At 36.6% G+C, this 27,555-nt stretch overlaps 1 protein-coding gene across 2 annotated transcripts in view; it reads left to right on the forward strand.

The window, feature by feature from the left end:
• ABI3BP (ABI family member 3 binding protein) overlaps window positions 1–27,555 on the forward strand; it is a 209,935-nt gene that overhangs the window by 23,544 nt on the left and 158,836 nt on the right. For both annotated transcript variants that reach the window (XM_037525650.2, XM_054700654.1), the window contains exon 2: window positions 24,233–24,412. In XM_037525650.2, the coding sequence (XP_037381547.1) occupies window positions 24,233–24,412 (180 nt within the window). The remainder of the gene's footprint in view (window positions 1–24,232; window positions 24,413–27,555) is intronic.

Here is a 27,555-nt window from a genome sequence, read left to right on the forward strand (position 1 = left end):
TGTGGGAGGTTGCTGCAAACCGTTATCCTTTTAAAATGAGTTAAATATTTCAAGTCCTTTCTCATTAAAAATAAAACAAATCAACAAGATATCTTTAAAAAAAAGGGAAAGAAGGAAAGAGAAAAAGAAACCTCAGCTTGGGGAGAGGGCGACGGTACTGTGCTGAGTGCTGCTTGGGGCTAGTACCCAGGCACTGGGGCTACTCAAGTGATCAAAGACTGTGTGCTTTCATGTAGCTTGCTGAGTGAGAAGATACTGATTATATAAGTGTAAGCTAAATGAATAATGCAAACTGAGAGCAATGTTCTTGAAGGAGATCTGAAACAGAGAAACCAAGTCTGGCCTGGGGTGTTAAGGAAGGCTTCCGTGGGGAAGGAATTTTTAAGGAAAATCTAAGGATTGGGTGACAGTTAACCTGGTGAGGAGAGGCAAGGAGAGGAGGCACACAACTGCAGTGGAAGAGGAATTAATTTGAGTGGATGCTGTGCTGTGAATGGAGCAGGAAGTGTGAGGAAAGGAAAGTTGGTCAGAGTGATGATGGGAGCGCAGCAAGCCAAATGGAGAATGATGAGAGATGAGGTGAAGGGGGTGGTGCTAAGCCATGCATTGGAGAATCAATGACATTGAAATTATGGGTCTTCATCCTAAGTACACACAATACCTGACCAGTGTCACTGTAAGTGTGATGGTCACTCCTGGACAGAAAGGAGGCTCTCAGTTAGAAGAGTCAGTAATAAGGCTAAAGAATATGGGTTCAGTTTTAGACATGTCGAGTTTGAGGTACCTTTGAGCATCTTAATGATGAGTGTTGAGTATGTAACTTCAAGTAAAGAGCCTACAACTTAGTGACAAGGACTGGACAAGAGTTAAAATTTAAGAATCATCAGTGCATAAAGTTGAAGTCATGGAAATGAATAAAACTGCCATGAAAAGACTCCAAATATTTAATGACAAAGCAGAAGAGTTTGCAATTAGAAAGACAGATAGGGAGCAGTCATAGAACGAGGAGAACTTTTGAAGCAGTACACGATCCAGCTGCCAGGTCAAGTAAAAGGAGGAATGATGTCTGCAGAATCTAGTGATCTAGAAACCCCTACAAGTCATTGTTGACACACAGGAGCAGTTTCATTTGTATAATTGACACCAAAGTTGCTTTATAGAGTACAGAAGGGCAAGGGAAATAGAAGGAGTGAAGAACAACATTGAGAAGTTTGGCCTTGAAGCACAGGGGAGAAAACAGGAACTGGAAAAGAATGAAAGGTCAGATGAGGACAATGTTTTTTTTTACCATTTTTTTTTAATGAGACTTAAGTTTTTAGAACAGTTTTAGATTTCACAGCAAAAGTTAAAACTACAGAGATTTCCCATGTGTCCCTACCCCACACATGCTTAGCCCCCCCCCCCTCCCCCGGTTATGCTTGACTCTCACCAGTGTGGTACATTTGTTACAACTGATGAAACAACACTGTCACATCGTTATCACCTAAAGTCCAAGGGTTCACTCTTAGTGTACATTCTGTGGATTTGGACAAATGGCTAATAACATCAGTCATTGTGGTATCATACAAAGTGTTTTCACTGCCTAAAACCCTGTGTTCCACTTACTCATCTTCCTGCCCACAAACCCCCATACCAGGCAACCACTGATTTTTCCCTGTCTTCACAGTTTCGCCATTTCCAGAATAATAGGAATCAGATAGTAGGTAGCCTTTTCACATTGGCTTCTTTCATGTAGTGAGATGCATTTAAAGTTCATCTATGTCTTTTCATGACTTTATAGCTCTTTTTTTTTTTTAGTGCTGAATAATAATCCATTGTCTGAATGTACCATAGTGCATTTATTCATTCACTGACTTAAACATGTCTTGGTTGCTTCTAAGTTCTGGCAATTATGAACAAAATTAATATAAACATCTGTGTGTAGATTTTTGTGTAAACACAAGTTTTTAATTCCTCTAGAAAAATACCAAAGAGCTCTGTTGCTGGATCATATGATAAGAGTATGTTTAGTTTTATAAGAAAATTGTCTTGCAAAGTGACTGTACTATTTTGCATTCTCACCAGCAATGGATCAGAGTGCCTACTGTTTCACATCCTTGCCAACATTTGGTTTATCAGTATGCTGAATATTTGTCATGCTGAAAGTTATGTAGTGGTATGGCATTTGGCATAGTTTTAATTAGCTCTTCCTCATGACATGTGATGTGATACATCTTTTCATGTATTTATTTTCTATCTTGACATCCTCTTTGGTCAAGTATTTGTTGAGGTCTTTGACCCATTTTTTTCAATCAACTGTTTACTTACTATTCAGTTTCTTTAAAAAATATTTATTTATTTATACAAGCACTGGGGTACAGTTAGAGGCGGGAGAGGGTGAGAGAATTCACCAGAGCAGGGAACAGAACAGGCAGACTGATGAACTACACTGCTGAGGGGAGCAGCAGGCAGCAGGAGAGGTCTGAGCGCCATGTGGGAACCTCGCCCAGCGGCCGGGGATTGAACCGGCACTGCAGAGGCTATGGGCAGGTTCACAACCCAGCGCTCAACCGCTGCACCACCGGGAAAGCCTCACTATTCAGTTTTAAGAGTTCCTTGTGATTTTAGATAATAGCCATTTATTATATGTGTCTTGAGAATATTTTCTCCTAGTCTGCTTGTCTTGTCATTCTCTTGACATCCTTTATAGAGCAGGATTTCATTTTAACAAAGTCCTGCTTATCAATTCTCCTAGGATGAATTGTGCTTTTGGTGTTGTATCTAAAAAGTCATCACCCTGTATTATATTGAAAAGCAGTGGTGAAAGTGGACATCCTTGTCTCATTCCAGATCTTAATGGAATTGCTTTCAACTTTTCACCATTGAGAATGATACTGGCTGTTGGCTTGTCATATATGGCCTTTATGATGTTGAGGTAACATCAATTCCAAAGAACACCTGCACCCCTATGTTTATAGCAGCACTATTTACAATAGCTAAGCTTTGGAAACAGCCCAAATGCCCAAAAATAGATGACTGGATCAAGAAGATGTGGTACATATATACCATGGAATATTACTCAGCATTCAAAAAAGATAAACACATGCAATTTGCAGCAACATGGATGGCGCTGGAAGGGATCATGCTCAGTGAAATAAGCCAAAAAGAAAAAGAAAAATATCGGATGGTCTCACTCATAGCAGGAATCTAGAATACTTAAATAAGGGACCAGGAAAATGAATAACTATAAGAAAGTGAAAATCAAAATCAACAAAAACTATGAACCAGAGACACTTTTTGGGGGTGGGGGGGCGGGAGAGGAGGGAGTGGGGTCAGAATGGGGGGATTGCAAATGTATGAGGAATATAAAAATAAAATTTATTAATTAAAAATAAAATAAAATAAAATAAAATAAAAAGTCATCACCCTATCCAAGTCATTTAGATTTTCTCCTATGTTATCTTCTGGAAGTTTCAAAGTTTTACAGGGCTTGTTGCTGGTATTTTGATAACAAAGAACTTTATTTTTATTCCACTGTCCTAGTTTTATCTAGCTATTGCTAACAACCTGATATAGCTTACTCTACAAACCTTGTTTCATGAATTGTTGGACAAATCAATAGTCACAAATACATCACCAGTAGTTTTAGAAGCCAGTAGTTTTTATCTAAACTAGTAGTTGGAGGAAACCAGTAGTTTTTATCTAAAGCTCACTGGGCTAAACAGGAAGGTGGCCAGCTCCCTGGCCCTGGCCCCCTTCTCTTGTCTCCATCCAATGAGAAAAGACCAGGCAGGCAGCTGACACAGAGCACTGCTTTCATGCTGCTTTATCTCAGGAGAATGAAGAAAGAAAATTTTGCTCTTCTGTTTCTCCAGTGAGGGTCCTAAAACCTACCAATATTTCAAAAATAAAACACCTGTAAAGCAATGTTGGGCACACAGGTGTTTTCTATAGGCGTTCAATTTCATTGTCCCTATTGTCATCTTGGGGAATTTTTCCCTCAGCTGTCATTATTTTTCTTATCTTTCACAGTAGTAGAATTTGGTAGGAAGAATGAGCCAAAACCAGAAAATAAAAACTCTAACTCTGTAGAAACTCTGCCTTAAACATAACTCCAGTGAAGTGAATACTTACCTCCCTCTGACCCACCCTATGCCCTGTACCTTTTTACAGAGGAAACCAGAAAGCCCCAGTTGTTCTTGTTTTTAAGATGAGAGAGATTTGCATATTTTATCTATTAAAGGTAAAAATCTAGATGAAAGAAATAGATTGAATAGTGTAATTTCCTTGGCAAAAGGAGAAAATAGATGAGATGCAGAGTACAGGTAGAGAAATTATCTTTTGATAAAGGGAAAGATAACTCCCCTGATGCAGAACAGGGGACAGATGCAGATTAGTAGGTTTAAAAGTATGAATTTGAGGTTGCCCCACTCCAGTGGTTTCTTAATTCTATGAAGAGATGGCATGCTGAGTCAGAAGACACTTTGAGTAAAGGGCTGAACAAGTTAACACCATCATCAGGGACAACAGGAAAATAACTTTGCCAAGGAACAAGAACCTACTTGAGAACACTTTACCATGAATTTATAGTGATGCCATCTACTCTGTATTCTAGCAGAGACAAGTGCCATGAAAGCAAATAATTGGGTTCATCCAGGGTTGAGCTATTGCTAAAAGGGTGTAATGGGGGAAAATGTGGCCTAGTGGTTTGGGGTTTGGCAAGAGTATTATTGCAATGATGGACCATGGAATTTAATGATGCACCATAGAAGAGGCTTCTAGTTTGGGGGAAAGTGAAGGAATTCATGAAGGAATTCAATTTTCCAATGATGTCTAAGAATAGCTGTTGTGGCAGTGTCTTCACAAGCAAGGAGAAGTTATGATTAGAGTCTAGGATACTTGAATGAGTGATTCTGAAGGTAAAAGAAATATTTATTGATGGTAATTTTAGGGCTAATTTATGTGAAAGTATCTTAAATAGAAGATTTTTTTGTAAATGTTTAAAATTTTGCAAAAGGAGTTTGACTTTTTGCATCACAATAATGGCAGTAAGGTCTGGTTTCATACTTGCTGTAGCACTAATTGTGAAATAGGCTAAGATTTTTTCCTTTTTGTCATGTTTTGTTGTTGACCTGGTATACTACCAGTTAGGCCTATTGCTGTATCCAGTTATCCTTCTCAATGTACCCATTTCTTCTCCTCTCGTGAATCCCTTGAATATATTTAGTTTTGCTAATTTCACACCTTCTTACAGTGAAATGTCATTTCCTAGTATGTAAGACTTATACTTGAATCTGTGGAAAGACCAGGCTTTACTCATCTATTTTTGATTAAGACAGGCAACTTCTATCTCTAAGGTTGACCCTGATTCAAAATTAGAAATTCAGGTGTGATGGTGGGTCGTTGGGTATATTTCATGGGTAGAGTCTGAAATGAGGCCCCAAATGAGTGTTAGCATGCAACAAGGAGACACCCAGGGGCCACAAACTTAAGGGGCAAATGCTTTGAAAGGGATTGGCCATCTGTGCACACAAAGGCAAACAAATCATACTCTTAATGAGAGAGCTCTTTAATAGAACTCCTGTGCATAGAGAGGGGAGAGGAGGATTTTTCCTAATAGTTTCCAAATAAAAATCCCCAAATTACCCATCCCCTCATGGGCAAATGTGCAGCCAACCAGGGTTAGCCTGAAGCAGGGACTGCTAAGGCCTGAAAGCTTGGCAAAAGTCTAAGGTATCTTCTGGTGGGGAACCACAAGAAAGAGCTTAAGCAATTCCCAAACAGCTGAAACAGAAGGAGAGGTTCAGAATTTAAAAATTTTACCAAATAATACCCATGAAGTCAGGACAACCGCTGCCATAGCTTATGCCAAGGCTTAGAAGTAGCCTCCCCACATGTCTCTCACCCACATGTGTCTTGCATGTATCTCTACATATGTTTCCTCCAAGTCTCCTTCCCAGTAGTACAGGGATGAAAATCAGGCTGCAGAAGCAAGAATGCCAATGCCTAGATGTGTTCAGTTATATACCAAGCATGGCTGCTTAACTCCAACGTTAGTTCCCAGTAGCTTACCAAAATAGGAAGTCTGGTTCCTGGCTTACTAGGACTTGTAACCCAAAGTGGCTGCATATAAGTGGGGGTGAGGAAAAATGGCACGGAGCTTCATGGAGTTGTGTCTGTAACAATTCTTTTGCTTTCTTATGGTTAGGAATAATTGATATGAGGTGCTTTATAAAAACCTGCCTTTGAGCAGAAAAATATAAAGACAGTATATTAGTTTTCTATTTCTGTAAATTTATTATCTTACAACTCTGATAACCTCTGTAGGTTAGAAGTCTCTGTGGGTATGACTGGTTTCTGTGTTTCAGATCTTAGGAGACATAAAATCATTTCTGGTGTGGGCTGTAACCTGGAGGATCTGGGGAGAATCATTTTTCAGGCTTATTCAGGTTTTTGGTTGTATTAATTTCCATCCGGTTCCATCTGGTTATAGGAAGGTCCCTGCTTCCTTGCTGGGTATTGGCTAAGAATTTTTCTATTTTCTAAAAGCCAATCATATTTCTTGTCCTGTGGCCCCCTCCCTTTATCTTCACAGTCAGCAACCATGAGTTGCATCATCTGTGTGCTTTGAATCTCTCTGAATTCTTTTGCTTCAGATATCCTACTCCAGTCAGAAAATTCCCTGCTTTAAAGGAGACATGTGATTAGATTTTTTTTTTTTTTAGATTTTTAGATTTTTTAGATTTTTGCCCAGCCAGATAATCCATGAGAAGCTCCCTGTTTTGAGGACCATATCCTTAATCACATTTGCAAAATTCCTTTACATTTTCTCAGAACGTACCTTTGTTCTGTATGTAATGTGTTGTTTTTGTTTTATTTGTCTCCAGTGTTTGTTTTTGTCTTTGACTTTCAGAGTTTCAAAATTATATATAGTCCTGCTTAATGAAGGGGATATGTTCTGAGAAATGCCTTGTTAAGTGATTTCATAATTTTGCAAATGTCATGGAGATATATGAGGCTATTTTCAACATAAAAGAACTAAGAGGGATAAAAAATCAATAGGAAATAAGAACTTTAGAACATCCATTCTATATGTGGTATATAGTTGACCAAAATGTCATTACGTAGTGCATAACTGTATGTAGTGGTTGTTTGGATTAATTACTAACTTCTTGGATTTGTGGCTAGGTATCCATCATTGATTTTGAAAATTTTCAACTATTTCACTTTTCAAATATTTTCTCAGTTCAATTATTTTTATCTTGTTTTGATTTACAACTACATGCATGCTCAACTGGTCCATATTTTGCTCTTGGATACTCTACTTTTAAAAAAAAAATCACTTTTTCTCTTTTACCATATTTTAATTTCTGACATTTCAATTTAAATTAATCTTGCATTTTCATTTCTCTTCTGAAATTATCATCTGACCATACATACTATCTACTTTTCTCACTAATGCCTTAAATGTATTTATCATAGTTACTATAAATTCTCTAGTAGTTATAACATCTGTGCCATGTCAAAGTCTAGTTCTATAGATTGCTTTGTCTCTTGACAGTGTGTTGTTGTTTTCTTGCTTTGTACCTTTCACAACTATTTTGTTTTAGACATAATACTACTGTGGGAGAGTAGAGGTAGAAAAATAGCTTTCTAGCCTGAAGTGGCCTGAAAATTAATATACATTTCTTTTATTAGACTTAGGTGAGTTGTGTGATGAATTGAGTTGGCTTTGTATTTTGTTCTTGCCATGGTTATCTCAATGTACCACAGACCTCCAATTCCTCCAGTTATACCTTGCACAATCAGAACTTACCAAACAATCAGATTTACCAAAGATATTTTTTAATGTTTTTCCTTTGAGCCTGCACCTCATAGAAGGTTCTCTCAGTGCTCATGATGCTCCCTTAGCTTTAAACTCTTGTTGCTCGCTATTTGATGCTCCCATTTTTCAGTTTTCCCAAAACCTCAGTTCTTTGATTAGTTTTAGAAAACACAAATTCAAGGATTGTTCTGGGATTCTTTTTCAGTTATTATGAGGGCAGGAATAATGTTTTCCTCAGCTGTCCCAGAAATATTGGAAAGCTTTCCCAGCTTTCTGTATTCTAAGTGGAAATTAGACGTTCAATGTTTTAGACAAATTTTAGAACACCTTAACCCTACATTCCTGTTCTGAAATCACAGATATACATCTCCTTTTCTTAGATCTCCCAATATAGTACGTTAGAGAATACTTATCAAAGGACAGAATTATCCTGGAAAAATATGCTATATTGTTTGTCCTTCTGCGAAAGTATATTCTTTAATAACTGCAAAGACAGTGTTTGTTCCAGCTGTTGCTTTTTCTCTCACATAATCTTTCCATTGCTTTTTGTTTTATTTCTTAGTTGATTTATTATTTGTAGAACCAGCCACATATTTCTCAATTGAGACTATTTTTATGAGTTACTTCACATAGAAATATTCATATGTATCATTAGTTTTTCTGAGTCCCACCACAATCTGCCTGCACCATGAGATAAGCTTTGAGTAGTGGAGCTCAGGATCCCAGTGAAGATTTGCTGCTCTCCTGGCAAGTAACATAACATCTCTAGGTTTTCTTTTGCTTATGTGTCTTGTCCTCCTTTCTCATTGGCTACATTGCAGTTTTCTTTGTTGATTCATCCTCATCTCCTCAGTCTCTCAATTAGAGTATCTAAGGACTGAGCCTTTAGATCTCTTTTCTTTCCTCCTGCTCTCTTGGTGACCACTACTTGAATGTCTTTAAATCCATCTGAACATTAACAAGTTGAAAATTTTTGTCTCCAATCCTTACCATACCCTTCAATTTCACACCTGTTTATCTAAATCTCCTCATGTATCTCCATTCAAATTTCTATAGACGCCTAGGTTTTAGCCTGTGCAAAACTAAGCTCCTAAGTGCCTTCTACCCCAAGCTAGCACCCTTAATGTCAGAACTCAGTTAATGAGTACTCTATCTGTCCATTTACTTGGGTCAAAAAAATTGAAAATATTTGTGACTTAATTTTTCACAAACTTCACATTTAATTTATCAGCAGATATTTTCACCTCTACTTTCAGAATGTATCCAGAATTTTTAAGTGTTTGTTTTTCTTATGCACATTCTTTCCCATCTTGATTTAAGCTACTGTCTTATCTCATTTGGATTATTAACATAATGCCCTAAATTATTTCCCTGTTTTTGCCTCAGTACAACACTCAGTGTAATACTATTAAAATATAAATTAGGTCTTCTAATTCCTATGTTCACAAACCTCCAGTAGGTTACTATCTCAGAGTGAAGCCCTTCCTAACAGGCCCTATCAATGGCCTTGCTACGTGTAGCTTCACCTGTTACTATTTTTCTCTTGCTTATCTTCCTACAGCTAGAGTAGCCACATATGTTCTTTCTCTGGATTTTTAAATGCAGTACTCCTTTAGTCTATAATATTCTTCCCTGAGATGTCTGAAAGACTTGTCTCCTCCCTTTTTTCAGGTCTTTATCCTAAACAAATGCATTCTCTGTCCTCTGTTTATGACTATATCCCCTTCCTGTCCTGGTCCATCCTAACTACTTCCTTGTTTTACTTCTCTGCCCAGCATTTCTAATCTAGATTAGGCTAGATTATGCCTCAACAACAATCCCAAAATCTCAAAGACTTCAAAATAAAAAATCTATACCTCTTGTGGAATTACATGTCTACTGATTATTCCCAGGGATTTCTGCTCTTTATAGTAATTCAAGGCCAAGACTCTAACTGGTTAATTGCTTCCCAGGAACAGGGGAAAAAAAGAAGTAGAGGATATTGCACCAACAATTTAAGGAGATGGCCTGGAGGCCGCACATGTACCTTTTACCCACGACCTAATCATAAAAATTAATTACATGAATATCTCTGACTTCAAGGATGTGGAAACACACACTTCTTTTCATGTGCCCAGAATAAGAAGGGAACCAGATACCAAGAAACATCTGTGGTTTTTATTCCATCCTCTGACATATCACATGCCTTACTTATTATTTTGTCTATCTCTTCTCTAGAATGTAAGTTCAACAAAAACATGACCTTTCATTTGTTGTATTCATTTTCGGTTCTAGAAATGAGTTTGGTATATTCTAAATGCTCAACAAATATTGGTGAAATGAATGGATAAATAAGTGACAGGTGATCCTCTGGTTCTTGTTTCAAAGAGCAAAAGTATCTACCTTTCATTTAGATTTTTCAATAGATACAGTAGATTCCATGTATAAAGACTTGCCAATATTATTACTTTTTGTTGTTACTATGTTATTCTAATTAGAAGATATCTGTGAAACGGAAAATATTTAAAAAGTAATCAAAATAATGGAAGATGTAAGCAGAGAACTGTTTAATTTAAATTCCCATGAGAAAAGAGATACATCAAAGATCTAATATGATTTCCAGTAAGTTGCTAAATGTAGTGGGAATCCTTCAGTTTCACTTACAGGGAAAGTAGGGGTCCAGAGTGAACATGTTGTGAAGGGAAACTGAATCAGTACAGTCATTCATAACAGTAAAGTTCATCTTTGTGTTTTGTTTTTTCTAATTCCACCCATTTTCATGGCAGAGGAGCCTCTAGGGCCCACCCTGTTCAGATAATGATATTGTGACATTTGTGTGAAACTCACTGAGTATGGTGCTTGGACTTTTGTCAGGGAGAGGCTCCAGTTTCTTGGGACAAATCTGTTGTTTTCATGGGCAGACAAGGAAGCCCTTGGAGCTAGAAATATGCAGCAGGAATTCTTAAAGTCAAAACTGCCACTTCTTTCTGCCTGATGACATGCGTGTTGATTGCTCGCTGTGGTTAAGGAGAGCCTCTGCTTAGCTTATGAGGGAGACATGTCCTCGTTTCCCTGCCCATCCCTTGCCAGCCTACCTGTATGATTCTGTAAAAGAAATGAAGCCAGAGTTTAAAAATGAAGGGAATGACAAACACCTTTTACTTTTACCCCTGGCTTGGTAGAAAGGTCCAGTTTCTGATAATGTTAAGAGCTGCTGATAGGCATTTCCATATGTACTTTTGTGTCTTGCGATTTATACGACAATTATTTGGTACTTTATTGGGATCAAGAATTGTGGCAGAAAGGGACTGGCTACTAATATAAATGAACTAATGAGTTGCCCCCTAAACAAATAAAATTTTCATGTTAATCCATGATCTAGTATGGATTATCTATTTGTAGTGTAAAGGCAGGTGGAAATGTTTGGGTCTTTGAGGCAGTGGCTAACATTTATATGTAAAGTACCTATGTTATTCTATGTAAATTACAGAGTCATGTTGTATTTCATTTATTTCTCTGTACAAATCATATTTAAATTGAAATGAAGGGGCCTCCCTTGGTGGCACAGGCGGTTGGGCACTACACTGTGAAGCTGTCCACAGCCTCTGCAGCACCGGTTCGATCCTGGCTGGCCGGCGAGGGTCCCACATGGCACAGCAGACCTCTCCTGTCCTGCCTGCTGCTCCCCTCAGCAGTGTATTTCGTCAGTCTGCCTGTTCTTTCTGTTTCCCGCTCTGTCTCTGGTGAATCCTCTCATCCTTCTGAGCATCTGGCCTGTCCTGGTTCTTGTATAAATAAATAAATAAATAAATAAATAAATAAATAAATAAATAAATACATCTTTAAAAATAAATAAATAAATAAATTGAAATGAAGGCTAGAAACAATGAAGAGAGACTCCCAGGGAAACACCATTCTAAAAATAAATGTAATGAAGGGAACATAAGTGAAAATAATTAGTTATCAGTGATTCCGTGACTAATGACTAGCCAGTGAAATTCTGGCCAAAGGGTAACTCCAAGATCTCATGATTCCCAGCCCTCTTCAACTTTTTATAATTTTGCCAAAAAAGAATCAGAGTTATTGCCTTTTTGGCCTAAAGTTAATGTTTCCTGTTTGTATTGTTGATCCCAAGCTTTGGTTTATTATGCCACATCAGAAAATAATGGTAAGTTGTTCTAATGACCACTGAATTATTTCTAAAAGGCAAATATCTCCTCTAAATCCCTGAATGCCATGTTTGAGAGGAAAATATTCTGATTAAAACCAGAAATTCAGTGCCTAGGATAGTTGTATCTGGGCTTTTGTTAGATGAATTAGTGTTTAGAAGGGAGTAAATTTCTCAGTTCATCCTAGTGCTAATCCACAGCCTGGCTGCAGTGTATCTGCCTAGTGTCATTAGGAAAGAGAGAGAGAGAGAAAGAACTGACACAATTCCTTTCAAGTCCCTTCGAACGCTGAGATTCCAAGTGTTTCTGAGCATGATCTTCTTTTTTAACCAACTGGCCTATTTGCTTTTTGTAACTGTGAATAGGATTTGAAGACACATTGGTATCTGTTCTGCCTTTTTCCACTCAAAATGTTCTTCCAAGTCCTTTATTTCATTTGATTCTTCATTTCAGGGTTCAACTGAAGTCCCCCCTCCCCCAAGAAGCTTCTCCTGGGTGCTAATGTCTACTTCCTCTAAATTTAAATCATAGCAAAACTTGTCTAAAAAGTCTCTCCAACTGTCTTGTAATCTCCTCAAATGCGAAGTAGCCTCCTCCACACTTCAGAAGACTCATTTTCTCCCTTTGTAAATGTAACTATTGGGTGTTGCCTTCATCATGTGTTTTCCATAATGCTTAAGTAGCAATATCCTTCATTACTGAGGTCCAAGGTTAGGAGGTGTCTTACCCATCTTCATATATGCATTCGTTTGCCTGTGCCTGCAACATGATTTTGTGATAGTCTTTTTTGTCCCATGTAAGAGGATAACCTTTTTGAGTTTTATGCTGAGAGCATTTGGGAGTCATCTAGCATTTTGGTGCTATAGGTGGAAAGGTGAAGAAATAACAAAACAGGATTGCAGGGTTTTTAACCTGGAAATATTAAGAAGGATAAATTGGAGAGGTGATGGGTTTGGTGATTATAAAAAACAAGTAAGATTGTATGGTTTTGGGGGGCTAAGTTTATGGGTACTACACATGCCCAGAAAACACAATGGTTCATCGCCCAAAAGGGAATCTACATGGGGTATTGGGAAAAATTAACATTTGGAGAGTGGAATTTATCAAATATGATATCAAGAGGATGCAATATGAGGTTTTAGAGGTTGGAAGTGGAAAGAGAGAGAAAAAATTTTAAGTAACAAGTCCAGGGAAACTACATGGGATTTTACGGACATAAAAGCATAGGTAGTATTGCAAATTGATCTAGATCCCATATGGAGAAACTGACCATTTATGGTCGAGGTAGTTTTGCCCTTTCATCTCCAGTTTCATGTATAGCACTCTGCTCGGGAGCAACTCACTAAAATAATTTTTTTTGAATGAACTGGGAGAAGAGCAGTTTTGATTAAAACTTTATGGATGGATTTGTAAATCAGAGATAAAAATGTCTTTTCCCTTTAGAGATCAGAATGCCAATTGGAAGAGCTGTGGTTTTAGTTGACATTACTAAGGGGATGAATTAGAATCAATAAGCCGTGGTCTTTCGTGGAAGGGGCCAAAAGGAGGATGAAGTGGGAATTGCCAGGAAACATGTGTTTATTTACAGCCAATTTCAAATGATTTAACTGGTGTCAAACCATAATTTATATGCGATTTCTCCTTAAGAGTCTCTCCTGTAATAACAAAAAGATTGGGTTCCAAAATGATACCACTGAAGTGGGCAAGATTAAATAGGGAGAAGGAAAAGAGGGAAAGTCAATTTTTTTTTGAATTTGAGCTTTCAGAAGGGACCATTGCACCAAAGCCCCAAGACGCAAGTGAAGCAAAGTCACAAGCATCCTTGCATTGGGATATCTGCATTTGAGGCCAGGTGACCCTTTAAGTGTAACTGGGGACACTTGACTCACAGAGGTGGCAAGAAGGGAAGGCAGAGAAGTAAATTGTTTTTTGAGAAAGATTTTGAGGACGATGGTTGATTTTTGGCGTCATCAATGGCAGTGTTAGTAGTTCAAGAATTCTGGAGGACGGAACTGAGTGAGAATTCAGAAATAGAGGTTCAGATTTCAGAGTAAGCTAATTTACTTACTAGTTGTTAGCTAAGTTATTATTGAATCCTTGAGTATAAAGGAATTCTCTGAAGGAGCAACAGACTGAACCATTATTCACCACCAAATTATGAGGACAAGAGGGGAAAGGAAAGTAAGGAACAGAGGTGGAGAAGTACTCCTACAAAAATGGACCCCATTGTGTCACAGAATAAAACCAAGGGTATGTGTTGGGCAGGGTGTGACTGGATGCAGAGATCCACATGTGCACATGGATCCATGTATGCCCATGTGACAGCACATGTGTGATGGTGGTCAAAAGTATTAAATGCTATTGAGAAGTTATGGAGCATGGAAACTTAAATATTTATAATAGAATTATGCAGTCTGTTTCTAGAATCATTAAACCATTGAAATTGTTCTGATGCTAGTGTGGGGCATAATAGATTTTTATCTGCTCTCCCTTGAACTATTGTTACGTTCAAGATTGAAATGTTAAGATTATTCTATTGCTCGTCTTCAGAGAGAAATGAAGTATGTCTCTCTACCCTTCATGGAAGCTAGCATGCTGGTTTACTCTCAGGATCTGCACTTTGTTCTCCCAGTTCCCTCAACCTGGACATCATGTCACCATGAATGATGAATATGAGTTGCCTGGAGGAGGATAGACACTGCAGAGACAGTGTGCTTGTATTTTTTGATATTTGGAGCATTAAGAAATAGCTCTTCACTCAGAAGAAAAGGTCATTATTGTGGGAATCATATGAAATGGCATCATAATATTTATGACATTATGTTAATTTAAATTAGTGAGTAGATGGAAAGAGTATTTTGAACAAGAGATTTTGATAGCTAAGGTCTTATGTAATATCTTGCAGAATGAATTATCACAGACAACAACACCCAAACACTCATACTTACTTATCTTCACTCTGAAATTCTCTTCCTCTCATTCTCTAGACAAGTCCTTCTTGACATTTAAGGCTGGCTGTGATGCCGTTTCTTCTATGACACATCTGACCCACCCATTTCTTATTAGTCAAGATTCCTCTGATTTTCCTCAACTCGTGGCTCATTACTCTATGCAGAATTTATTGAGTAGATTGAGCAATAACTCTTTGAAGTCTTTATCTTTCAATAAGAAGTCTATATCCTAATATAATTTCTTTAAAGAGACTCACGTGTTTATATTAACATTAATTCCTATCATTAATTCCTATTCCAATATTTTCCATTAATGTGGGAATGTGTTATATTTATTAGTTCATTCATTTGCAACACATTTATTAAATATTCTCTCTGTGCCAGAGGCAGTGTCCTTGTATAACTTTTGATCACATATAAGCTGCATCTGTATTTATAAAACAAATATTTGGTTGAAATGCAAATGACATTAAAAATCGAGAAGAATTCATGAGAAAATGCACATCGATAATTACTATCATTGAGTTACACAGCTTAGAAACTGCTTTTTATAAACTATTAATTTTATTCTGTTAGCAATGCTGAGAGGATAGTTTTGTATGATTAGCCCTATTTTATAGGGAAGAATGTGACATTTAGATAGTAAGCTAAATTTTCATGTAAGTGAATTATTCACTATTATTGTGGGTTTAAATTGGGACTTACACATAGCTTTAGTGCCTCCAAATGCCATATGTTCCCACTGTCCAGTCTTCCCTCCCTAAAGTGGCACTCTTCATTGGAGCAAACAGCGTCTCAAAGAAATGAAAATAATAGCAGTGCCATAGCAAAAATGTTAGCAATGATCTCATAACTTCATATATTTTTCTGATCTTTTGAAAGTAATTATAAATTTCATGCTATTTTATTGCTGAATATTTAGCTTCTAAAAAAGAGGGTATTTATATAACTATAATACTATTACCACATCTAAGAAATTAGCAGTAATCCCCCAATATCATCTACTAATCTGTAGTGATTTCCCCAAAAGCCTGTTTATACATGTTTTCTCCTCAAAATTCAAAAGACATGGGGCCCATTGCTTCTCTTTTTGTTGCACTGAATTTGCAAAGAGTAATGGGTCTCAAACTTGAATGTGCATCAGAATTACCCAAACAGTTTGTGAGAGCACAGACGGTTGCCCACACCCAGGTTTCTAATGCAAAAGGTCTGAGAATTTGTACTGAGGGCCACCCTGTAAGAAGCCTGGCAGGGAGCCTACCTCCCCTCCCATCAGGAGGACCTATTGCTGTCACCCCTCACTTGATGAGACTGACGTGCTACCTACTGCACTAATGAGACAACTATATTCCTTACATTAAATAGCAAGAGAATGTAAGCAAATCTTCAAAATTTTTAAAGAATATCAATCAGAGAAAGAGCAAAAAAAGGGAAATGGGTTTTATTAAACCCATTCTTATTACTAAGAATATACCCGTTGTCTAAAGCAGTACAGAAAAAGTAATACAAAATAGACTTTGGCACTTTCGTACTTCCCCCTACTTCCTTACCTCCATTTGGCATGTCTTCGTGGAATAAAAACTATTTTCATGACTAGGTTAATAAAACCAAAGGGATGTTTTCTCTGTACTTCCTTTCTGCCTCTTCCATCAGATTTAGTACCTCTATAGTATTTGTGCTAATTATATTTATCATGTCTCATGGAAATAGTTGACTTACTCATTTGCTGAATTTACTAAAACACACAGTCTTAGTGACAAAACAGGTCATATTTAAATTGGTATCACCATCTAGTATCTAGTAACAAATAAAAGGATAGTATAAAAACCATATTAATAAAACTACATATTCTCCAAAATCCACAAAGCAAATGCAGATTTTAGATTTTTATTGCTTAAAGTTAACCATGCTACTGTCCCCTTTTCCTTATAGTAAACATGGTGGTTAATTGCATGTGGTTGCCCCTCCTACCCACCCATCCAGAAAACTAGCAAGTCCAGAATTAAAGGAATAATTTTGGGGGAACGAGATCAACAGTACACAGGTGACAACTGTGTGTGTCTCAGGATGAGATTTCTCCCTAAGAATGAGAGGCTGTTGACTCAGAAGCTAGCCTATGATAAGGTGGTGGACTGTGGGTGATTTGGTGGCAGGTATCCTGTGTTGGTGAATACCTGATGGAGAGAATCCTAATATTACCCGAATTAAAAGAGCATTTTAAAAAAAAAAAACTACAACCGAAAAAAATAAGAAGGTGTCAATGAAAAGTAATTTTCTCATTTGGCTCATGGTTGGGTTACAAAGTAGGTAGTGAAGTTATTGCTCTTCTGGTGAAAATATTAGCTCTGCCAAGTGGTGTTAAAATGTCAGCATTGGCAGATTTAGTCTGTCTCATTCAGTCATCCAAAGTTACCAGACGGTGAAGTATTGGCCTGAGGAATTACAGCACTGGGAATTCTGACCAAGGTGGAAACTGTTGTTGCTTTAGCTGAAATGGAACTCACTTCTGCAAACAGCTGGGCAAACAGATATAAAGTGCCCCATTAAGAAGAAAGCATTTTCCCTCTCAGATTTTTAGCAGAGTGACATTTCTTTCTACATTCAATAGCAAACATCCTCTGGGTATTTGTAACTATAATGTCCTAATAAAAGTTAACTGGTTGAGTCCTGGGTTTACAGTTCTGTGGGAATTATTTGGGTAGGCTTTTATGGCGGGAGCACCTCAGGTGAGTTGGGATTTTTTATTTTCTGAACTCCCAGTGCATATGTTGCATGTGGGAACATGTCCTCTAGCTGGCAGACTCACCATCAGACCAAGAGGGAACAAGTCATTTTGCTTGCACTGGAGCAGGAATCAGGGACACATTAGTTTGAGATTCTTGCCAATATTGATTTTATATGTATCAACTCAAGTTCTGAATTTATTTTAAGGCCCCTTTTCCTGACTGTGGCTGTGTTCATGTGGTTTATGTTCATGTTATGTTCACGTACCTTATTGTTCTGTTTTTAAATATTTTTATTTGTTTATAAATACAAGACCTGGGGTGTAGGCCAGAGGTGTGCGGGTGGGTGAGAGGGCTCATCAGAGACAGAGTATGGAGCAGAACAGGCAGATCTACTGATTGATATACACTGCTGAGGGGAGCATCTGGGACAGGAGAGGTCTGCTGTGCCATGTGGTTTAGCTTCCTGGCCAGGGATTAAACTTGTGCTGCAGTGGCTGCTGATGGCTTGATAGTGTGGAGACTTTAACCCCTGCACTACCAGGGAGGCCTTGCTCATGTACCTTTAATGACAACTTTTTTCCTGTACTTAAAAAAAAATTATTTACTTTAGAGTGCTAAAAATCTTAATTTATTTATATCTAAATTATTTTAATCCATATTGTTTTCTTATGTTTCAGATTTATGTTTAAAAAACTGAAGTAGGGATGCCTCTGTTCACCTCTAAAGTTGAATTTGTTAATTCACCATTTCCTGAATGCCTAGAATTTCTTTTTCACTACTGTTTTTATTTAGGTCCCTGATTCATTATTGAAGTTATATGTTTTTGGTGAATTTCATTTGTGAAGTAGGGAGCATGATATTCAAAGTGCTTGTAGTTAAGTCCCTATCCTTCCCACACCAGGCTTGCCACTACCAAGATCCATTGGTGTTTGGATAATCAGTGACAGCAGAATCAGAAAGGCAGAGAAGTTAAAAATCAAATGCATACAGTAAGAAGGGAAAGGTGGGTGGGAGCAACTTAGGCCACTAGCAAGAGTTTAGAGAAATTCAGATTGATTGCCTTTTATCAAGTCACTTTTTTTTTTTTTTTTTTTTTTGAGGAGCAGTTATTTTTGTGTGGTCTTTGTGAACATGACTGCTATACAGAACCATGAAATTAAAACATTTTGCATGTTGCTATTTGGAGTTTGGCAATGCACAACTAAGTTACTGTCAGTGGCATCCCTGTTTCTAGGAGACATGTTGTAGAGCTGCTACCTTTTTTCTGCCCACAAACTCTTTGCAAGTTCTCAGAGATTCATAATTGGGTCTTGGTAAAACTCCCTTCCCAAAGACTTGGGAAATGAATGATAAAGAATCTATGGGATTTTGAGAAAGAATTCCAGTCTGTAGAGCTAAAGAGCCAGATGCCATATGGTCTATGGGAATGATAGTTGGACTATAAGAACTTGAAACTTAAAAAGGATTTGCCAAGTAGTTACTCTGTGAGTGCCTTTAATTCCAATTCTGCATATACACACTACCACAACCAAAGCAATTTATTTCCTTCTATTTTGTTTGGCATGCCATCATGTCACTGCAGAACAGGTCATGGCTTTCCTTATCTCTGTAGTCACCTGGAGCAGATTCTTCTGATGCAAGGTCACTCAAGGTTACTCCAGCATCTTTCCATTATAGCATTCATAGAAGTATTTTTATAATGCCTAGTAGCTTTTAATTAATAACAATATTTAATCTTCATTCTCCTTACAGTATTTAACTGAAGTTGCTATACAATCTATGTTATAAAATATTTCTAACCATATCATGGGTTTTTGGGTTTTTTTTATTGTTGTAGTTGTTACTGGTTTAAAAAAAGTCATGCTATAGACCATAAACTACACATTTTTACCTAAAGATCAGATGCAATCAAAGATTCTTGTCTAATTGCTTTTGCCCATTCCTGTCACTTTTGATGTCCTAGGAAAGTAAGTGCAACTCCATATGTTTTTCCTTTTATGTTCTAACACCTTTTCTTGGACCATGGTGTCAGGTGAGGGAGAGTCATTTGAGCACAAATTCTATGCAACTTGGTCCCTTTTTGGCTCTGCAGGAATTAAAAGAAGTATTACATTATTGCCATGTTAAATTAGCAAATGTTACATTATTGCCAGGTCCTATGTTAAATTATAGTTTGTATAATTTAGCATTACAGGTAATACAATCAATGAAATACAATCTATGGCATCAACTATGATTTTTTGGGAAAATTTTGAATGTATTATCAACAGTAAGTCCCCTGCTGTTGAACTGCTCTATATGAACTTAAGATACACTATCGTGATAACTCTTTAATAAGCTGCTATGATCATAATATAGTGGACTATTTCCCTCTTGTAATCCTCTGTCTAAGAAGAATATAGAATACATTCCAAACTTAGAATTGTCAGTCCTCGAAACATAATAATGCCTGGGAAGAACTGGTTTAACATGTACACATTTGTGTATATATAAATGATAACATTAGGCACCACTAAGACCACTTTTACCAGTGCCATAATGGCAAGAAGTTTGAATGACTTTTATTGGCAGCCTTTTTTATTTTAGCCTTTCTTATGCATGTGTGGTACCTCAATGTGACTTTAATTTGCATTTCCCTGAAGACTAATAATGTTAAGCAGGAGCTGGTAAACCACCACCTGCTTGTCAAGTCCAGCCAACTCTCTAGTTTTCAGCATGGTTTTATTGGAACACATGTGCACGTCCATTTGTCTGTTTGATGGCTATAGCTGGTTTTGTGCTATCATGGCACAGATAAGTAATTATAATAGAGAACATCTGACCTTCAAAGCCTAAAATATATACTGATTTGACCTTGTTCAGATTCACTGATGCTCTGAGGCGGAGCATCTCATGATGTGTTGTTGCTCCCATATGTCTCCTTCAGTGAAGATGCTATCAGAATATTTTGTCTTTTTTACTTGAATGTTCTGTCTTCTTACTGAGTAGAAAGAATTCTTTTCAATATTCTGAACATAAGTCCCTTAATATATATATATATTATACATTTTTTTGCCAATTATTAATATGCCTTTTATATTTCTTTTTAGTTAAAGGTCAAAATGCTATGCTTATGTTAAAGGTCAAAATGAAATTCAGCTTATCAGTTTTTGAAATCTAGCTTAATATGTCATATATGAATGATGAGAATTGTTCTATTTTTCTATCTCAGAAATTTTGATTGTGTATTAAAAAAAACAAAATAAATGACTGAACAAGTACAAAGGTTGGCAGTGTAAATAAAATGTATGCAAAAAGTGGGAATCCTATGGTTAAATAGGTCTTATCCTCATAATCTTAATATAATTATTATTTTACTGACATCAGTAATTATATTCTTTAGTTAATAAGTTATGGAGATTAATACTTATCCGGTTTATTAATGGTTACTCCATCTCCTCATATTTAGAAAACTTCTAATTTATTCATTAGTGTTTTAAAACACTGAGAGCACATGAATGAAATATTGCTACCACATTAATATTTTTTACCTTTAGAAGACAGTTTTAGTATTTTGTAATTTTTCTCTTGAAGTTATTTTATCAACTTGACCAACTCCATTTCAACAGTTTAGGTCACATTCTAAAATATTTTGGTAAGTATAAGCTAATTTTAAGAGAGATCAAACATGAAAGAATTCCTTCTTACTTAATAGAATATAATGATAACTCCTTTCTCACATGTCTGTAAGTGGCTGTCATGGTGGTTTGTCATGGTAGTTTAATCCTAAGTACTATGTGTTTGTTTATGTTTCTTAGGAGAGCCACTAAGAAATTTGGGGTCAGTATTAACATGTCTGCTTAGCACCTACACATACAGCCATAGCAACCTGACTACTCAGGTTGATCCAGATAATTCTATAAGCTTACAGAGCTCCATCTTTGGTCCAGTTTTCTAAACTTGTCAACTTCCTCACTGTTTTCAATGCCACGGGCATATAATTACTTTTAAAAAATTAAAAGGGGATTAATTACAATTTTGTTTTGAAGGACTTTTTTTCATCTATTTTACACTACCATTGAAATATTTAGAGATACCCCAGGGTGTGTTAAACAGAGGATTAGAAATAATTGTCACAGACCTAAGGTTTTATTTTGCCAACTTACAGTCTTTCTTCTCAGCCATACTAGTATGGTTTTCTTGAAATGTTTGCATTCTTTATTTTCTTTCATTCTTGATTGGTACATGATTTGTTTCTCCTATAAACTACAATAAATTGTTTTTCTAGTACTGTTATTACTCTGTTATTTCTCTGTACTCCTGGGTTTTCAGGTTGACAAGTATGCTATTTTACATATAAATGCCTTCCTAGTTAAGTGTCTATCATACTGCATTGTTTTTCTACTATCTCTAAGTCATTCACTAGAGGTCTTTATACAAACTGTAAAGAAATGACTATCAAAAAAAAAACCCCACATATCTAGTTTTCCAAGCCATTAACCCAGAATTAAAGATAAATTTGGCAATGATTAAAAATAGATTATTAAACACAGAGATATACCTTAAGATATTGGGAAACTGTTCAAGAGTATAAAGTTTAATGCTAGTCTAAATACTCATTTGAAGAAACATTTTGGTGAGCCACTCAGAATTTTGAGGTCAGAAAAAAATGATAACTTTTTTACCCCAAAATTCTTAGACCTAGACATGGTTTAGAATTCAGAAAATCTTTGGACTTTAGACATGTGCTAGGATGCCTAGATTTATATTAAACAACCTCTTCAGTGGGGTCTTAACCAGCCTACTTTACTTAATTAAACACATTAATATTTCTGCAGTTAAACATGTGAATAGTCACACTGACTTCTCAGTGAGATTATGAAAGACTAAGTGGCCTTAGGATGATTCGAATAAGATTTTATTTCCAAATTAATTTGATGTGAACTTAGAAAAGCCATGCAAATCATTTTTTGGATTTCTGAATTATGGCTAAAGGGTGATGGATGGACCTGATCAAGTAACCAGTTACTGTGTAATTTACAATGTACCTAATTTAAAATACTATGTACCAGCCACTTGCACCACTCCCAGTTAACATCTTTCAAAGTAGATACTGTCATATATTATTCATAATTTATAAGTTAGAAAACAGAAGTCACAAGCATATTCATTCAGAGAGTAGCCTGAGGCCATGCTGCAAAGTAAGTGGCAAAGCTGGAGGTTGGGCTCAGCTCCTTCTAGCTCCAAAGACAAAAAACAAGGTTGTTTCCTCATAGGTTGGTCAAGACCTCTGTTTAGTATGATTGTCTGCCCCTGTTGCCTGCATAGTTAAAAAAAAACCAAAACTTGAAAATTTAATTAAGGTTTTTCTCCTCACTCTACTTAATCTCCCAAGAAAATTTATCTGATGATCTTTAAACACGAATGACACCCAAAAGGATCATAGCATCATAGACATTTGACTTACTGTTGGGCATCTCCATGTAAATGTCATGCTGTCCCAGAGAGCTCCAAGTGGAACTAATCACCTTCTCTGCCTATTTCTTCTTTTACCACTCTCTGTGCTGATACCTTAGTTACCCCTGAACTGAAACTCTTCCTTTCCAACTCTGTTAATCACAAAGTCCCAAGGAAGTGTGGCCAACATGAAGGATGCTGAGAATTTTCATAATGCAGAATTCATTTTACCAATTTAGATTCTTTCACTATTTCCAGACAGTATATATGGAGTGAAGGTTCTGGGCCACCCTGATGGCACAAGGGGTTAAGCACAGCACCATGAAGCTATTCACAGCCTCTGCAACACGTGTTCAATCCCTGGCCAGCCAAGGACCAACCCACACAGCACAGCAGACCTCTCCTGTCTCACCCGTTGCTCCCCTCAGCAGTGTATTTAGTTAGTTTGCCTGTTCTGTCCCCTGCTCTGTCTCTGGTGAATCCTTTCACCCCGCCCCCCCATACCTCTGGCCTGTACCCCAGTTCTTGTATGCATAAATCTTTTTTTTTTAGATTTATTTATTTATTTATACAAGCACTGGGTACAGTCAGAAGTGCGGGAGGGCGAGAGCATTCATCAGAGCCAGAGCGGGAAGCAGAGCAGGCAGAGGAACCAAAGTACACTGCTGAAGGGAGCAGCGGGTGGCAGGAGAGGTCTGCATGCCATGTGGGACCCTCCTCCGGTGGCTGGGGAGCAGCCGGGGATCGAACCAGCGCTGCAGAGGCTGTGGGCAGCTTCGCAACCCAGCACTCAACCTCTGTGCCACTGGAGAGGCCCTGCATAAATAAATCTTTAAAAAAAAAAACGTGAAGGTTCTGACCAATTTTAAGGCAAAATCATCCTAACTCCTGTCTATTTTTGCTCAATAATAGATTATCAAATATTAAATACTTTGTATTTGATTTTACTTTGTATTCTAGACTGCTTTATGTTATTAAATCTGTTCTCTTCTATCTCAAAATTACCTGTCATTAGGTACTTGGATGGGTGTGATAGGATATTGAGTAGTTCAGTAAATAACATGCTTTCCAATAACAATGCCTCTAAAATTAACCTTTGTTTCCACATTGTTCTGGGATGCACAGAGGCAAAGTAACAGAAGTCTTGTTTTACATTCCCATCTTTAGGTAAAAGGCCAAGCCTGAAAGTCCACATCAATACCACCAGTGACTCCATCCTCTTGAAGTTCCTGCGTCCAAGTCCTAATGTAAAACTGGAAGGTTTTCTCCTCGGCTATGGCAGCAATGTATCACCAAACCAGTACTTCCCGATTCCCACGGAAGGGAAATTCTCTGAGGCTATCGTTGGTAAGATATTCACTGTCAGGCATGACATGAAGACAGGTAAAAGGTTATATAAATCTTGAAGTCAAGTGCCATTTCTTCTACATTCTTGATGAAACGAATGCCAGAATTACAAATCATCTTCATAATTGTGAAACAGTAGCATAATTTCTTTTTTAAACAATGTACTTTATTTTTTTAATATTTTGTTTTATATGATTCTTACCTCATTTTTCATTTTTGCACACTATATGCATTTTCATTTGGGTTATATTCCCCATACAATTGCACCTCCCCTTATTTTGACCCTAATCCTTCCTCTCCCTGCCCCACCCCCCATAGTGTGTCTCTGGTTTAGAGTTGCTTGTTGATTTTGATTTTTACTTTGTAGTAATTAGTCTTTTTCCTGGTCCCTTATTTAGGTTTTCTGAATTCCTGCTATGAGTGAGACCATCCAGTATTTTTCTTTTTCTTTTTGACTTATTTCACTGAGCATGATCCCTTCTAGCTCCATCCATGTTGCTGCAAACTGCATGTGTTTATCTTTTTGATTGCTGAGTAATATTCCATGATGTATATGTACCACATTTCTTGATCCAGTCATCTATTTTTGGGCATTTGGGTTGTTTCCACAGCTTAGCTATTGTAAATAGTGCTGCTATAAACATAGGGGTGCAGGTGCCCTTTGGAATTAATGTTTCTGTGTCGTTTGGGTAAATACCTAGGAACGGAATTTCTTAAATCAAAAAATATGTAATTCATACTTTGCATGTAGTGCAAAAATAATCAACTTCACTGACATCCTGATCACATAACCGAAATTGCATAGGCTAAACATCAGCCAAAATGCCCAGCATAAGTCTCTGTAACAAGGCTTGTTTTTGTGGATTAATATTCCTCCCTGCTGTGTCTTTACTTTCTTCTGGTGGAAAATAATATCTATGGAATTTTTGGTGTAACTTCATGAGACATTACCTTAAAAGAGAAAAGAAAATGCATTACATTTTCAGAAAAACAGTATTTCTTATATGTATAATAAAATTGACTTTTATTTGAAAATCATATTAGAATGTAATTTGCAAATGTGTACCCCTTCAAGTCTTGTCCAGATTATTTGCATATGAAATCCTTTTAAGGGATTTTTTTCTAAAGGGATCATCTATTAATGAATGCTTTCGAAGGCCTTCTAAGCAATCTATGGTGAGGTTTATATTTCATTCCCCTGCTGTGTTTATTGCTAGAATCTTTCCATGAACTTCAGTGTTTAAACCTATAAGTTGAACTACTGTAGATCAGATCTGGCATTCATACAGAATTTCTCAGGTGATCTTAAAAATGCCTTCTCAGGGGAGTTTCTTTTTTAGTTGGTATGTAAACAAGGTCTACATGTTACATTTGGTTCTTAAGTCTCCTAAATCTCTTATTCTGTAACAGTCCTCTCTCCCTTCTTTTTTAAAATGTCATTAATTCACTGGAAAAATTAAGTTGTACTTCCTTGTCCACATTCTATTTTTAAGTGGTTGCTTTCATTCTGTATTTTTTAACTGCCTCCTCTATCCCCTGTATTTCCTATGCAAAAATATTTAGATTTGGAAGTTGTATTAGATTTTGGATTCAGCTCTCTGTGAGGAAATAATGCTTTATACGTAGTACTGTGGTTTTTTGGCAACTAACTGAAAATAGATGTACAACAGGGCCAGTGTCATACTTTGTAGGTCTGCTGAGTGTGTTTCCTCCATTATGAAGTACACCATCAAACTTTCACTTAATGGTTCATTAACCAGATCTATTATTTTATATTATAAATTGGCAGTTTTACCTTTTAGATAGCCTAATTTTCATCACCACACTTGTATCTTTTATCTAACAGTCTATAATAAGGAAGAAATTTCTCTCTTTTACTTAATTTTCCTTATGTAGTGTTTTAGAAAAGGCAGTATATATTCTCATTGGGATTAGTAGATGCCCTAAAAATCCAGTGGTGATCAAGGTCATTGTTTATTTTATGACCAATAAGAATGCATTGATTGTTATAATTTTCTGGGCTTTTATCATTATAACATTGTCCATTCCCTATGATTCTTTTCATTGTTTAACCTGAATTTGTTTAGCTGTCTACTTTGGTTCTCAGTGAACTCTAAGTCAAGGTTTGTATCTTACTTTTTGGTTATTCATAGCAGAATAATTTATGTTGAGTAAAGAAATCATAAATATTTGTGGCACTGCATTGAATAGACTCAAGTCTTTGTAGAATATTTAGGTTGGAGGAAGCCATGATATATTATTTATACCATGTCACCAGGCAAATAAATATCTAAGCCATGTGAGGTAGATAAATAGATAAATCACTGGGTGTCGTTAGTATCTCTAGGGGCAAACATTCCAAAATTTCTTCTAGGTTAGTCCAAACAGCATTTTTTAAAACATTTGCCTCATTCTTTTAGATCATTATATTCCTTTTTATGATCTCACTTCTATCATTAGCTAGAAGAGGAAAAAAATGCCCCTTACATATTTCCTTTCGCATCTTTCTTAATGCCAAGAAATCTAGGACAAAAAAGAACAATCTATATGCTTTTACTTTCATTACTTCAGATGGTCTTGATTTCAAATTTAAATATTTTTCTTTGGTCATTTAAATTGATTGTATTTCATTTCTTTAAACATTTCTTATTGAAGTAACATTGTATGGGTTTTGGCTATACAGCATTATAAATCAAAATCTGTATCTACTACATTATGTTTACCACTAAAGGCCTCATTTCCATCCTTTATCATACAAATGCCCCTTTTACTCTATCCACCACCTGCCCTCTTCCGGTAACCATTACTTTGTTCTTATCATCTGAGATACTGTTTTTCTTTTGTGCTGTATTCATTAGTTTCATTTCTTTATCTTCAACTTATGAGTGAAATCATACAATATTTGTCTTTCTGATTTATTTTAGTACAATATCTTCTAGGTATACTCATGTTGTTGCAAACATCAGGATTTCATCTTTTTTATAGCTAAATAGTATTCCTTAGTGTATGTGTGTGTATATACACATATATTTATAGTGTTTTGGAAAATATATGTTTATATATGTATACAAATTTGCATATACACCTATATATTTGTATATATACATATATGCACACACATACCATATCTTTATCTAGTCATA

Source organism: Talpa occidentalis, unplaced genomic scaffold (genome assembly GCF_014898055.3).
Source record: "Talpa occidentalis isolate TD23 unplaced genomic scaffold, MPIMG_talOcc4v2.1 talOcc4.4, whole genome shotgun sequence".
Classification (NCBI taxonomy): Eukaryota; Metazoa; Chordata; class Mammalia; order Eulipotyphla; family Talpidae; genus Talpa; species Talpa occidentalis.